The sequence below is a fragment of the Carcharodon carcharias genome, chromosome 17 (assembly GCF_017639515.1).
Source record: "Carcharodon carcharias isolate sCarCar2 chromosome 17, sCarCar2.pri, whole genome shotgun sequence".
Classification (NCBI taxonomy): Eukaryota; Metazoa; Chordata; class Chondrichthyes; order Lamniformes; family Lamnidae; genus Carcharodon; species Carcharodon carcharias.
Genome location: NC_054483.1, coordinates 428,011 through 443,592, shown reverse-complemented (window position 1 = coordinate 443,592; position 15,582 = coordinate 428,011). Strand labels below are relative to the sequence as shown.

The window sequence follows — 15,582 nt, the reverse complement described above, 5'->3', positions numbered from 1 at the left end:
CTCCCCCCTGCTCTCATGCCCACATGTCTGTCCTTGGCCTGCTGCATTGTCCAGTGAAGCTCAACGCAAACTGGAGGAACAGCACCTCATCTTCCGATTAGACACTTTATAGCCTTTCAGAGTTAATGTTGAGTTCAACAACTTCAGACCGTGAACTCTCTCCTCCATTGTTACCCTTTTTAATTCAATTTTTCTCCCCCACTCCATCCATCTCCACAGGACCATCTGTCACTGGTTTCTATGTTGTGCTTTCACAGAGCACTGGCCCTTGTTCTGCTATTTACACATTCTGCTATTTACCTTTATGCTGCTATCAGCACCTTCTTTAGTCTTTAACACTACCATTAACACTCCCTTTGTCTTGTGTCTATGACGTCTTTGTCGATCTCTCCTGAGCTCCCACCTATCCCTGACCTTCTATTTCACTCCGCCTGCTCCACCCCTCTTAAACAGTATAAAATCCATCACATTCCTACTTCTCTTTAACTCTGAAGAAGAGTCACACGGACTCGAAACGTTAACTCTGTTTCTCTGTCCACAGGTGCTGCCAGACCTGCTGAGATTTTCCAGCATTTTTTGTCTAATTTCTCCAGTTTCTGCTCCTGTGTCGAATGTTAACATCAGAGGATGTCAGACATTCTGGACACTGGGCCTGTGAACTGGAATGTGAATTTGTTAACTGATTCTGTCTCATGACCTCTACCTTTCAGGAGTTTGAATTGGATGTTGTGGCAATCGTTAATGACACGGTTGGAACAATGATGTCCTGTGGCTATGACGATCCTTTTTGTGAAGTTGGCCTCATAGTCGGTGAGTACACAAATGAAAGCCCCAGTTCCAAGTCTCAACAAGGCTTTCTCGGGTTAAACTAGGGAAGTGAGAACCCGCTTTTCAAAGTTCGAATCCAGTTGATGTTTGCTTTTGATTTGAAGCCCCTTGTTCACTATTCCCTAACGAATATGTGACTCTGCTGCAAGGACAAGGGCCCCTCGAGCTGTTTAAAGCATTTGGTTTTATCTTGTCCTTTAGTTGGCTCTCTATTCTTTTGTTCTGTGGAGAAATGGGGAACATTTCAGGGGAATCAGCCTGAGTTTTACCATTGCAGGACAAGTGAATGAGAGCTAGAAAAACATGCTGGGGTCAGTGAACAAGGTCATTGGAGGTGAGAATAAAAGTAAATGGAGCATCTGGACAAGGCTCTCTCAATTACTATTGTATGATTCTGATCACTCAGTTCATCCATTCTAAGCACGCGACTTGTGCAAGCATGACCTAGGCATTCCTGTTACTTGCCATTTCAACTCATCACCCTGCTCTCATGCCCACGTATCCGTCCTTGGCCTGCTGTAATGTTCCAGTGAAGCTCAATGCAAACTGGAGGAGCAGCACCTCATCTTCCAACTAGGCACTTTACAACCTTCCAGAATTAACATTGAGTTCAACAACTTCAGACCATGAACTATCTGACCCCTCAATTTCTCCATTTCCACTTGAAATTTTCTCAGCTGGGAATTAACATTCTGACCTTGAGTGTTGCTGAAGAAAAGAGACATGCTGTTGAAGCTTTTTGTCTTGCACTCATCAGGACAGATGCAAGAATGCCAAATTTCAAAGGGAACAGCGATTTATACTGCATGAGGAAAGGTGCTAATTGGTTGGCAAGTGGACATTATTGGAGGCGTTGGCATGGAGAATGCACTGGGGAGCAGTTATCCCGTAAGATTTTGTTTCAATTCAAAAAGAGACAAGTTGACTCTGATCGTAGCATTGCCATGAGGAATGCACCAGGCAACAATTGCCCCCATGCTTTTGTTTAATTGAAAAAGGCACAATGCCTGGGCATGTTCTTTCTGCTTGCAGCGGATAGGACCCTGCCTATGAATATATGTAGCTCCCAGTGAGTGCGAATGAGCCAACCTTGTGAGCCTGACTGATAATTTTAAATTGATTCTTAGCACACTTTGGATTGTTCAGAAAGTGCTGTCCAATTTCAGAAATGTATCTAATCTTGGACACTATGTTCTGAGTTCTGAAAGAACAGGCTGGTTGAGTACAGTCAGTACTGTGCCTGTTGTGAACAGCCGAGGGGACGTGCTGTTTGGAATGATCAGCCAGTCATTGGGATGAACGGCCTACATACCTGGTTTCACACTGGCACTGAAATTTATTTACCATGTTACTCACTAGTGTGGTAGGCAGAATGTCTAGCACCTTCAGAATTGTGCAGTAAGTGCTGTCCAATCGCGGAATCACATTTAATGTTAGGCAATACATTCTGAGTCTTCAGAATGTCTGTTTGGCATGATGGTAGAATCCAGTTAGTGGACAACACCACTATTGTTGCAACTGCATAGTTGCAGCCTGAAATGGCCAGCTTCACCTGTTGCTCAAACATACCCCTTCCAGGGCAATTTGAGGTAGACTGGGCACTTTTTAGGGCCATGAGTGCTGGCCTTAGGGCCACTCGTGAGTATGTGTGATACACAGTGAGCAATGATCTGATCAGGGTTGCCATTACCCTGCAGGATAGCTTTGATACGTCCTATTTCGGTATGTCCCAATGGCTGTTAGATTATATCAAACAGCATGTCCCTTTGGCTGTTCACAATAGGTAGTGTATTGACCATACTCAACCAGCCTGTGCTTGCAAACTCAGAACACAGTGTCTAACGTTAAATGTGATTCCGCGATTGGACAGCACTTAATGAAAAATTCTGAATGTGCTAAGAATTATTCAGACAACCCAAGTTAAAATTATCAGTCAGGCTCGAAACATTGGCTCACTTACACTTGCTGACAGCTACATATATTCATAGGCAGGGCCCTGTCCTCTGCAAACAGAAAGAACATGTCCAGGCATTGCGACTTTTTCAGTTAAACAAAAGGATGGGGGCAACTGTTCTCTGGTGCATTTTTCCATGGCAACACCTCAACCAATTAGTGTCCAGTTGCCAACCAATCAGCACCCTTTTCTCGTGCGGTATAAATTGTTGTTCACTTTGCAGTTTGGTATTCTTGCGTCTGTCCTATTGAGTGCAAGATGAAAAGCTTGCACAGTATGTCTCTTTTTTCTGCAATAATCAATGTTCTCCTGGCTTCTGGATCCAGTCTTAAGATCGCTATTCCTTTCACTTCACTGGCAACTCCCTCGGGGGTTTCTTTCTCTTGCAACTTGAACCTTGGCCATCAGCTGCCATCTTGTGGTCTTTCTTTCCCCCCCCCCCCACACCCACCCAAAGCTCCTCTTTAAGTTCTCCTGACTGTAATAGTGGGTGCATTTTAACCTAACTAGGGGTTGACACCAAGTTTAAAGTTACCTGGGCATCCTGGCCATTCCTGCTGTTTGTCTTCATCAGCGAATGCTGGATCTTTGCTTGAATTTGGCTTCCAACTCCTCTTGAGCCCTCACCCCTCCACTGGCCTACACACTGCTGTGTCTCTGACCTGCTACTCAGTTGCCTACAGATTGAGGTAACTTTGTCTAGCCTTCAGTTCGTCACCACTGCTCCTGTTGCCCACTGAACTAATGGCTGCCTGACAGATGTCTTGGTCCCAAATGCTGATCAGGAATTAATTGCCCTGGCTGAAGCCCATTTCTCTGCCTCTCTGCTTCCTGTGCAACTGTTTTCCTGTCCACCAATCAATCCTGCACATCTCTTGGGTCTTTGTTGCCATGAGAGCCCTTCCTGCAAATGTGTCCATCCATATTCTACCCTTCTAAGCTCACTGGCCCTCGCTGCCAATCAACACTCTGTCCATGTTCTAAACTGACTCCCCTCCTCCCAACGTCAGCCTTATCTCACTATGATTCTCCGACATGATTTTTAAAGAAAAAATAAAATTCCTCCCTTATTTTCATATCCCTCCATGGCCTTTGTCCTGCTGCCATCTAACTTCAGCCTCACAATCTTGCGAAATGCCTGGATTCTGGGGCCTTTTGAGCGTCTCTGGTTTTTAATCACTCCCCACCATTTGTGGCAGAGGCCCTAAGCTTTAGAAGCCCCTCCCTAAATCTCCCCACTTCACCACTTAAATCCTGTAAACTACCTCTTCCACCAAGGTTTTATGCAGCTGTCTTAGAATCTCCTCGTGTGATAGCAGTGCTAAATGTTGTTGATAACTGATATCATGCCTGTGAGGAGCCTTGCGATGTGTTACCATGTTAACGACGCTTTGCAAAGATTTGCTGCTGTTGCCCCTTTTGTGGTTTGAAGAAGCTGCTTCACCTTGAGAGGCTTCCTGTCTGCAGGAACTGGCTGTAATGCCTGTTACATGGAAGAGATGAAGAATGTGGAGATGGTGGAAGGTGATGAGGGACAGATGTGCATTAACATGGAGTGGGGAGCATTTGGGGACGATGGCTGCCTGGACGACGTCAGGACAGAGTTTGACCGCGACGTGGACCAACTTTCATTGAATCCTGGCAAGCAGAGGTATGGTGACTCCGGGGAGCATTCCCAAACTCCTGACCGGATCCGATCCCACTCGGCACTAGTCACTGTCATTCTGGTCGGTGGTGACATTATGGAAGCTGCAGCTTTGCTGCACCAGGGAAGTGAAACCAGTTGGAAGTGCCCAGGATTCTTGCCTGGTGACCTGCCACTGGGAGGTGTGGAATGTCAGCTGGTTGGGTTCAGTTCATATATAAACAATGGTTGGAAGTCCTGTTGCCAATGTAGAAATTGCTTACATTTTGAAGTAATTATTTTACATAAATATATAAATTGCTTATATTTTGAAGTAACTCTATATCAACAATAGTTGCTTGGGATAAGGTGTTAGAAAGTCACCAATGTCCAAGTAGCAGCAAGATTCAGAGAGTTCAGGAAAGAAGGGGAGATTATGAGGGGCGCAGAAGGGTGGATAGGGAGCAGCTGTTCCCCTTAGTTGAAGGGTCATTCACGAGGGGATATAAGTTCAAGGTGAGGGGCAGGAGGTTTAGGGGGGATGTGAGGAAAAACTTTTTTACCCTGAGGGTGGTGACAGTCTGGAATGCGCTGCCTGGGAGGGTGGTGGAGGAGGGTTGCCTCACATCCTTTAAAAAGTACCTGGATGAGCACTTGGCGCATCATAACATTCAAGGCTATGGGCCAAGTGCTGGTAAATGGGGTTAGGTAGGTAGGTCAGGTGTTTCTCACGTGTCGGTGCAGACTCGATGGGCAGAAGGTCCTCTTCTGCACTGTGAGATTCTGTCTGTTAAGCGCATGACCTCCCAACATGGCTGGCTGTTCAGGCCACATTTCTCATTCATTTCCTTACTAGAATGGAAGGCCTTATGTTATTGAACAGGGACAGGAGTCGACCGTTAGGAGGATTGAAGCATCAAACAGGTTTACCGTGGTGACGGGGGTGGGGTGGTGCTGTTATAGGCAGTTTGTCTGGTATTTGCTTACAGCGAAACGGTATTGACATCTTTCCCTTTCTGACTGACGCTGTAGATACGAGAAGATGATCAGCGGCATGTACCTGGGAGAGATTGTGCGTAACATTCTTATCAGCTTCACCAAGCGAGGGCTGCTGTTCCGAGGACAAATCTCAGAAAGACTTAAGACACGGGGGATTTTTGAAACCAAATTCCTGTCTCACATTGAGAGGTGAGTGACCATGTCTGACCAAAAAAGCGTTAAGGTTTTAGGCAAGAGACTCGGGGTGGTGGGGGGAAGGAGCTGGGAGGAAGAAGATTTTTACACAGCCATTTGTAATGAGCTGCAACTCTGGCCCATGAGGGTTGTGGAAGTGGAGGAGATCAGTGATTTCAAAAGGAGATTGGTGTAGAGCGGGGGGAAATTGGGACTGACTGGATTACTCCACAGGGAGCCAGCATGGACTGGAGGGGACAAATAGCCACTTCCTAATGACTCTGTGACTTGCAGCCCTGTAAGTATTTATTTAGGTTCCCAAGGATCACCCTTTCCGGGTGTTCATGTGAGTCCGAGGTACAGGGGTTTGTGGGGTCCCTTGGCCAGGTTTAGCCCTACTCACTCCCACCATGATACAGGGTCACTCCCAATTGGTCTCCCACACAACTCTGGCTCACTCTAAAGCTGCCCTTCCCCATCCCTTTCCCACAATCTGCGTGAGATGAGGTAACTTGATACAGATTAGGGATTAAACTCCGGACCTCTCAGCACCCACGGTGCAGTGCAACATTAGCCAACGGGAGACTTCAAAGAGTTGAGGTGCGTCTTTTGCTCTTCAGGTTCCTTTTGAGGTTTTGCTCTACACTCCATTGGGCCTCACAATCTCTCCATGTGGCCTTTTCATTCAGGATGTGAGGTTGCATTCTGAAAGGCGGCAGTTGTTGAGCTGAGTGATTGCCCTTGACATTAAGGCAGCATTTGACCGAGTGTGGCATCAAGGACCCCCAGCAAAACTGGAGTCAATGGGAATCAGGGGGAAACTCTCCACTGTTTGGAGTCATTCACAGCACACAGGAAGAAGGTTGTGGTTGTTGGAGGTCAGTCATCTCAGCTCCAGGACATCACTGCAGGAGTTCCTCAGGGTAGTGTCCTCGGCCCAACCATCTTCAGCTGCTTCATCAATGACCTTCCTTCCATCATGAGGTCAGAAGTGGGGATGTTTGCTGATGATTCGCTGATGATTGCACAATGTTCAGCACCATTCGCAACTCCTCAGATACTGAAACAGTCCATGTCCAAATGCAGCAAGATATGGATAATATCCAGGCTTGGACTGACAAGTGGCAAATAACATTCATGCCACACAAGTGTCAGACAAGTGTCATCCAACAAGAGAAAATCTAACCATCTCCCCTTGATGTTCAATTGCATTACCATCACTGAATTCCCCACTATCAACATCCTGGGGGTTACCATTGACCGGAAACTGAACTGGACTAGCCATATAAATACTGTGGATACAAGAGCAGGTCAGAGGCTCGGAATCCTGCAGAGAGTAACTCACCTCCTGACTCCCCAAAGCCTGTCCACCATCTACAAGGCACAAGTCAGGATTGTGATGGAATACTCCCCACTTGCCTGGATGAGTGCAGCTCCCACAACACTCAAGAAGCTCGACACCATCCAGGACAAAGTAGTCTGTTTGATTGATACCACATCCACAAACATTCACTCCCTCCACCACCGATGCACAGTAGCAGCAGTGTGTACCATCTACAAGATGCACTGCAGAATTCACCAAGGCTCCTTCGACAGCATCTTCCAAACCTGTGACCCTACCATCTAGAAGGACAAGGGCAGCAGATAGATGGGAACACCACCACCTGGAAGTTCCCCTCCAAGTCACTCACCATCCTGACTCGGAAATATATCGCCGTTCCTTCACTGTCGCTGGGTCAAAATCCTGGAACTGCCTCCCTAACAGCACTGTGGGTGTACCTACTCCACATGGACTGCAGCGGTACAAGAAGGCAGCTCACCACCACCTTCTCAAGGGCAACTAGGGATGGGCAATAAATGCTGGTCCAGCCAGCGAAGCCCACATCTCGTGATTGAATAAAAAAGAAATGTTATGGTAGCCGAGATTTCGTGCTGGCTATTTGAACATAGCTTTCAAAGCTTTGCGGGGATGCTTCTGTTCACAGGCCTAGTGGACAGTGAGGCCTTGTTTTCCTAGTTCTGTCACTAGCCATATGTCGTTGAGCACAGAATGAATCCTCGCTTTGCCCCAATCTCTCTCTGTCTCTCTCTCTGTCTCTCTGTCTCTCTGTCTCTCTGTCTCTCTGTCTCTCTGTCTCTGTCTCTCTGTCTCTGTCTCTCTCTCTGTCTCTCTCTCTGTCTGTCTTTCTCTCTGTCTCTCTCTCTCTGTCTGTCTGTCTGTCTCTCTCTCTCTCTGTCTCTGTCTCTCTCTGTCTGTCTCTGTCTCTGTCTCTGTCTCTGTCTCTCTCTGTCTCTCTCTAGTATGCCCTGTCACACTGGTGTGGTCACTTTTCACTTTTTCTTTGCAAAAATAGACTTTAAATTTAAGTTCCTATAAGTTAATAGTGCCAGACTGTTCCCACTCAAGGGAGCACCAAGAACGAGGGGGTATAGGATCAAAATAACTGGCAGAAGGAGTAGAAGTGATGTGAGGGAATACTTGGTCACCCAGAGGGTTTGAGTCTGGAATGAACTTCCTGAAAGGGTGGTGCAGGTTCAATCGAGGTATTCAAAAGGGAATTGGATTGCTACCTGAAAAACATGTGGGATGCTTTTTCAGAGAGCCAGTGCAGACTCAAGGGCTGAATGGCCCCCTTCTGTGCTGTAAGGCTTCTGAAAACACCTCAAAATAGCCGTCAAAGAGGGTGCAATGATATTCAACTTTTTGACATAGATCATGTTGCACTCTGAGGTGCTTCAGTACAATTGTGACCCGTGTAATATTTGCTGTACACATTCAATGCGAACCATACAACCCAATGGGTCTATACAATTCCTAGACCCTCGATGCACTATGGCTGAAAGGTCTTAGCGACCTTTTCCCCACTGCGTCTCTCTCTGCGGCTGCCCCAAGCTTTAGTGTGTTCCTCAGCACGTAGCCCTGGACCTTGGAGTGTGCAGTCACTTCCCATTTCTCAATTCTCACTTCCCGCTTCAACCATTGCCAAAGAAAAGCAGGCCCCACATTGACGTAGCGTCTTTCACAACCTCAGGATGTTAAGAAAGCACTTTGCAGCCAGTGTCACTGTTGTAACGTAGGAAACGTAGCAGCCAATACACAGCAAGCTCCCACAAACAGCAATGTGATAATGACCTAGATAATCTGTTTTTGTGATGTAGGTTGAGGGGCAAATGCTGGGCAGGCTTCACATGAGCTGCCTCTTACCCCCCCTCATCGAATCCGATCGGCATTATGTGTTAATCCAGATTCCCCTTCAACGCATTTCTGCATTTCTCTCTAACCACTCCCTGTGGTAGCGATTTCCACATTCTCCCTACCCTTTGGATAAGGACATTCCTCCTGAATTCCCTGTTGGATTTATCAGTGACTGTTTCATAATTGTGGCCCCTAGTCCTGTATAAGTAAAAATATCGACCCCTTCTCTATCTACCTGATCAAACCCCTTCGTGATTTGAAGACCACTGTAAAGCCACCCCTCAGCCTCCTTTTTTGGTGAAGTCAATCCCAGCCTGTTGGGCCTGAAAATAGTGCTCAGTGAGTACGCCCCCGAGATTGTGTTGATATGATGATTTGATTACTTAATGTTAAGACATCACCTCTACATGAGAGGATTCTGCGCCTCGGTTGTGGTTTGGCCTGAGCTCCCTTTTCAATTTATTAGTGACTTTCTTCTATTTAAGGCCCCCAGTTTTGGATTTCATAGGAACATAGAAAATAGAAGCATGAGTAGGCCATTCGGCCCTTCGAGCCTGCTCCACCATTCAATATCATCATGGCTGATCCTCTATCTCAACGCCGTTCTCCCCTCTCTCCCCATACTGCTTGACACCTTTGGAGTCTAGAAATCTATCTATTTCCTTCTTAAATGTATTCAATGACTTGGTCTTCTGTGGTAGAGAATCCCACAGGTTCACCGCCCTCTGACTGAAGACCTTCCTCCTCTTCTCAGTCCTAAATGGTCTACCCCGTATCCTGACACTGTGACCCCTTGTTCCAGACCCACTCTCAGCCAGAGGAAAGATCAGCCCTGTCAGAATTTTATACATTTCAATGAAATGAAATGAGATTTCCCATGAATCTTTTCTATATGTCTATCCCATCGACACCTTTCACAATATCTATTCGGTCCCTCAGCCCTCCGGCCAGTACAATCTTTGTGATAGGTATACCCACTCCGTTCTGGTATTATTGTAGTAAATCGTTTTTTTGCATCTGCCTCAATATTCTTTTTATAATATGGAAACCAGAACTGCAGTATTCTAGGGGTGAGCCAGCCCTGTTCCATATCAATTTAACATAACTTTGATTTTCGGTTCGATCTCTCTAGGGGTGAGCGGCAGTGTTTATGTTCCCTCTTTACTAACTTGAATTGCTGCTTTTAGCGGTTTGTGCGTTAACTGTAAGCCCTGGCTCTCTTTGCTGTTGTACCCCATTGAGATTCTTCTTATCCAAGGATTATGTGATCTTTATAGTCTTCCCACCAAAATCCACCAGCCCACATTTGTCTCTCTTGAAGTTTCTTTGGCACTTGTGTGCCCAAGCTTGGGGGTGCCCTCATTCTGCCTTTCTGCTTGTTCCAGTGATCGATTGGCATTGCTTCAGGTTCGTGCCATCCTCCAGCAGCTGGGGTTGCAAAGCACCTGTGACGACAGCATCATTGTCAAGGAGGTGTGTGGAGTGGTCTCCCGGCGAGCGGCCCAGCTCTGTGGCGCAGGAATGGCGGCTGTTGTCGACAAGATCAGGGAGAACCGCAACCTGGAGCAGCTCAAGGTCACTGTTGGGATGGACGGAACGCTGTACAAACTACACCCACAGTAAGTCAGCTGAGGGAAGAGGGCTCTTGCCAGGGGTCAATCTCAGAAGGCCGGGCTTAGCGACTTCAGACATAATGGTGGCATGGTGGTCATGTCACTGGACGAGTAACCCCAGAGACCCAGGCTAATGCCCTGGGAATGTGGGTTCAAGTCCTGCTACAGCAGCTGGTGGAATTAGTATTCAATTAGTTAATAAATCTGGAATATAAAGCTATAAAACGATTATCGATTGTGGTAAAACCCCATCTGGTTCACTCATCCCCTTTAGGGAGGGAAATCTGCCACCCCTGCCCGGCCTGGTCTACATGTAACTTCAGGCCCACAGGAATGTGGTTGACTCTTAACTGCCCTCTGAAAGGGCCAAGCAAGCCACTCAGTTGTACCAATCCAGTACAGAAAGGCTGCATTGCTTTAGGAAGGTGGCTCACCACCACCTTCATGAGGGCAATTAGGGTGGGCAACAAATGCTGGCCTAGCCAGCGATGCCCACATCCCATCCAAAACTTAAAAAAAACACAGGTACCCTCTCCGCTCAACAGGGCAGACGTTCTGCGTTTGGATTTTAAAGGTGATTTTTCAAATGGATGTTCATTATTGTGTTGGCACTGGTGTCATTTGAATCCAATTGGCTAAGTGATGGGAATTGAAATTTTTGAGAGTGGTAGGGAGGTGTAGCTTTAAATAAATGGCCTTTGGCAAAAGATGGCCAACAAGTTAAAGAAAGCCATCATTTGCATTTATGACTTGTTTTCCCACAACCTCAGGGAGCCCAAAGTGCTTCCTAGCCAATCAGCTACTTTGGAGCGTAGCCACTGGTTCAGGAATCACAGAAAGATCCTGTTACCAGCAACAAGACAGATGACTGGGTAACTTTATTTTCGGTGAGGGCTAAATATTGGCCAGAGCACCGGAGGGCGCCCCCATGCCCATTTGAAGAGTGCCCTGGAGTTTGTCATGTCTGAAATGCTGAAAAGCCTCATTCCTCTGGTGCCAGCCTGGAATGTGGGCCCAAGTCCCTGCAGCTCACAACCCGCTGGACTTGCAGATGGGACTCCGAGGCAAGGCTGAATTTGTAGAAGGCATTGGTTGGGGAACATTTGGAGAAAGCTATTCCATCCGGGGGTTGGAGGGGCTTCTCATTATAGGAAAATATTCCAGCCAGGGAAGGCTATATAGAGAAGATTCCCTGGAATGATGCCAGGAATGTGAAGTCTGTGGGGGTGTGAAGGGTGGAGCTGATCAATATTTCCAAAATCTGAGAGAACAAACAGGCAAAAATTGTCCCCATTGGTGAATGGATCATTTTGAAAAAATATTCGTTCTTGGGGTGAGGGTGTCGCTGGCTGGGCCCAGCATTTATTGCCCATCCCTAATTGCCCCTTGAGAAGGTGGTGGTTAGCTGCCTTCTTGAACCAATGCAGTCTGTGTGGTGTAGGGAGATAATAAAGACACGGACAGGATTATCACTGTAGGAAGCTTTTTGTCACAGGTGTTTCGGAATATAAATTTTGGTACAAACATTGTGGCAGTTGTTTCGAATACTGTTTTGAATGGAATTGGATAAATATGTGAAGAGGGAGGATTTATTTTTTTTTAAAATGCAAGGAAGTGAGATTAGAATTGATGGATCCAATTGAAGATCTGGGATAGTTCTAGAATCTGAATGGCTGCTTCCTTTGCGGCACATTTTATGATTGAATTGATGTGAAATATCACTGTGTCCCTGGGTTTGTTTAGCTCCCAGAAAGACAGAAATGAGATTTGGGTGAAACCTCTTATCTTCCCAGACCAGGCAGGCTGTGTGCAGATTGGACACGCTTATCATTTGAGTGATACGTGTTTAATTTGGTTACACTGTTGTACCTACTTCCTGGTCCAGGGCAGTCACCAATGTGTAGGCATGTGTTTACCATTGTAGCTCTAGGCAGTGACCCTGTGGGGAAAAAATAGAGCGAGCTCCAGTCAGTGAACTATCCCTTTTTAATGTGGATCATTGGACCAGGGACAGCTTGATGTAGACTTCGTTCTTTTATAAGTAAAAAGAATCTACACCCCATGAGTTTAGGAGAATGAGAAGTGATTGGATTGAAGCATTGGAGACTCACAGGATTGTTTTGACGCCGAAGGAGGCCATTCAGCCCATCGTGTCTGCACCGGCTCTCCGAATGAGCATTATACGGCTCAGTGCCATTCTCCTGACTTTTTCCCCTGTGACCCTGCACATTGTATCCATTTAAACCATCACCTCGAATGCCTCGGTTTGAGGCGATTTTCACAGGGTGTGTGCTGAGGAGGTTGAGTTGTCTGGCTGGAGATGCTCAACCTGAGGGTCGCAGCCTCATTGAGGGCTGAGGCGAGGAGAGATTTTCTTCACTCAAGAGGGTTGTGAATCGGCCGCAGATAGCTGTGGCTGCCCAGTATATTCAGGACTAATCTTTGGAGTGTAAGGAAGTTAAGGGAGACGGAGATTGGGCAGGAACGTGTGGCTGAGGTAGATCAGCCATGATGGTAGCAAATGAAGGGACAGGTTAGAGAGGAGATATGGCTGAGCTCTGCTCCCTATATCCACCTGCTTTTTGATCATTTGTATTTTGCTCTGGATCCTTGTTTAATGGAAGCTTTCTCTCTCCCTTCTTTCCAGCTTCTCTACAGTCATGCATCAGACAGTCGAGCGCCTGGCACCCAAATGCCTGGTGTCCTTCGTTCAGTCGGAAGACGGGAGCGGCAAGGGAGCAGCCCTGATTACTGCAGTCGCCTGTCGCATCCGAGAGGCTGGGCAGCACTAGGGGGCACACTGGCAGCGAGCTTCCTGTGCCAGCTGCAGCAAACGCTTCCCCCTTTTCCCCCTCCAACCAGCACCCACTCCCACACCACCCGCCCCACCCCCACACCACCCGCCCCTCCCCCTCCCACCCCCACACCACCCGCCCCACCCCCACACCACCCGCCCCTCCCCCTCCCACCCCCACACCACCTGCCCCTCCCCCAACCCCACACCACCCGCCCCACCCCCACACCACCCGCCCCTCCCCCTCCCACCCCCACACCACCCGCCCCTCCCCCTCCCACCCCCCACACCACCCGCCCCTCCCCCTCCCACCCCCACAGCACCCGCCCCTCCCCCTCCCACACCCACACCACCCGCCCCTCCCCCTCCCACCCCCACACCACCCGCCCCTCCCCCTCCCACCCCCACACCACCCGCCCCTCCCCCTCCCACCCCCACAGCACCTGCCCCTCCCCCTCCCACCCCCACACCACCCGCCCCTCCCCCTCCCACCCCCACACCACCCGCCCCTCCCCCTCCCACCCCCACACCACCCGCCCCTCCCCCAACCCCACACCACCCGCCCCACCCCCACACCACCCGCCCCTCCCCCTCCCACCCCCAGACCATCTGCCCCTCCCCCTCCCACTCCAGACCATCTGCCCCTCCCCCTCCCAGCCCCACACCATCTGCCCCTCCCTCCCCCACCCCCACACCACACGCCCCTCCCACCCCCACACCATCTGCCCTTCCCCCTCCCACCCCCAGACCATCTGCCCCTCCCCCTCCCACCCCCACACCACACGCCCCTCCCACCCCCAGACCATCTGCCCCTCCCCCTCCCACCCCCAGACCATCTGCCCCTCCCCCTCCCAGCCCCACACCATCCGCCCCTCCCTCCCCAACCCCCACAGCACCCACCCCTCCCCCTCTCACCCCCACACCATCTGCCCCTCCCCCTACCCCTCCCAGCCCCACACCACCCACCCCTCCCACAACCCCCACATCACCTGCCCCAACCTCCTCCCACCCCCACACCTCCCTCCCCTCAACACCTCCCAACTCCCTACCGCCCCACATCCATCTCCACACCACCTGGCCCCCCACCCCACCTCTGCACCTCCATATGCCCTTCCATCCCTCCCCCCCACCTCCCCCCCACCTACAAACATTCCCACTCCTCCACCACTTCCAAACCACCCACCCCCCCAACCCCTCCCACCCGGTGTGGAGAGATGACAGGAACAAGGAGGAGCTGAGCCCCCCCCCTCCCCCACCACAAACACAGGCGGGTTGAGAGATGCTGCCCCTTTGGAAAGAATGTGAGCCGCAGACTGAGAGCAGATGTTGGGTCACTCGAGTTGCTCACTGTGCTCCCTGCACCACCCCTAGTGCTGTCCAGCCTCGCTTGTTGCCCGCACAGGGGGCGGTGTTAATGGGCCGACTCTGAATCTGCCCCTCGGCCAGCAAACTGAGTGTCCGATTGGAGCCTGTTTCCCCCTGGGATCTGCAACTGGGGCTGCTTGGAGCCCTTTACCCCTCAGCGACTTCGCTCCATTGATGCTGGGGGCCTGAGTGCTGGCAGTTTGCAAGGGGAAGGGGGGCTTCCAGGCAGAGCTCACCTGTCATTTACCAAGTGAGAGACCCTCGCCCTTTCTCATAGTGCCACCCCGCAGCTATCTTTCTGCTTCTAGAGCAGGTCCTTGGGCAAGGTTGGAAGCTTCCTTTGGCTTCCAGTCTGAGCCACATTTACACATCAGGTACAAACCCAGGAAATGAAGGGAGGCTGAATTCACCAGCGATCTTTTCAAGCTATTATGTGTTGTCTCTTTTACAATGTGTGGGAGCGAACAATGGTGTGGGTGCAGCGGGGGTGGGGGGGTGTCGGTGGTGGGGTGGTCAGTGAGTGACTTCTCACTGCCTCACTCGCTGAGTTGGAGCCGTGCACCTTTCTCACCCTGAGGAGGGAGCTGGGCTGGATGAATTGAGGGGAATCCTAGGGGCTGTGAGACTGTGTCTGCAATTTATCCCTCACACTCTCATTCCTGCTGCTGCCGGCTGCTTTGGAGATATTTGTGGCAAAGCACAGAAAACATGTCTGAAACTTTGAGCTCTCAATTTAAGAAAGGAAAAGAAAATATATAGATATATATTTTTATACCAAAGTAATTTTGTTGTTAATTACTTGAATGGGATCTGGGTGGAGGATTCACTGGAAAGATTATCACTGTGGCTGCCCTATATTAGGCTCAGAGCAGTCGAGGCCTGGTCCATATATTAGACATGTCTATTGATAGGAATGATATTTGCTTCCTGACATGGAGGGGGTGGGGTGGGGGTATGGGTTTCTTTGGGAGGGCTGGAATAAAGCAGGAAATTGTAGTCATTGGGTTAGCCTCAGGATACCTCTTGTTGTAACTC

The 15,582-nt window shown here is 49.3% G+C and overlaps 1 protein-coding gene across 2 annotated transcripts in view; it reads left to right on the top strand.

The window, feature by feature from the left end:
- LOC121289826 (hexokinase-2-like) overlaps nucleotides 1-13,268 on the top strand; it is a 70,048-nt gene extending 56,780 nt beyond the window's left edge. For both annotated transcript variants that reach the window (XM_041209707.1, XM_041209708.1), the window contains 5 exons: nucleotides 711-810; nucleotides 4,250-4,433; nucleotides 5,439-5,594; nucleotides 10,161-10,394; nucleotides 13,036-13,268. In XM_041209707.1, coding sequence (XP_041065641.1) covers nucleotides 711-810; nucleotides 4,250-4,433; nucleotides 5,439-5,594; nucleotides 10,161-10,394; nucleotides 13,036-13,180 — 819 coding nt within the window. In that variant the 3' untranslated portion in view covers nucleotides 13,181-13,268. The remainder of the gene's footprint in view (nucleotides 1-710; nucleotides 811-4,249; nucleotides 4,434-5,438; nucleotides 5,595-10,160; nucleotides 10,395-13,035) is intronic.
- The last annotated feature ends 2,314 nt before the right edge of the window (nucleotides 13,269-15,582 follow it).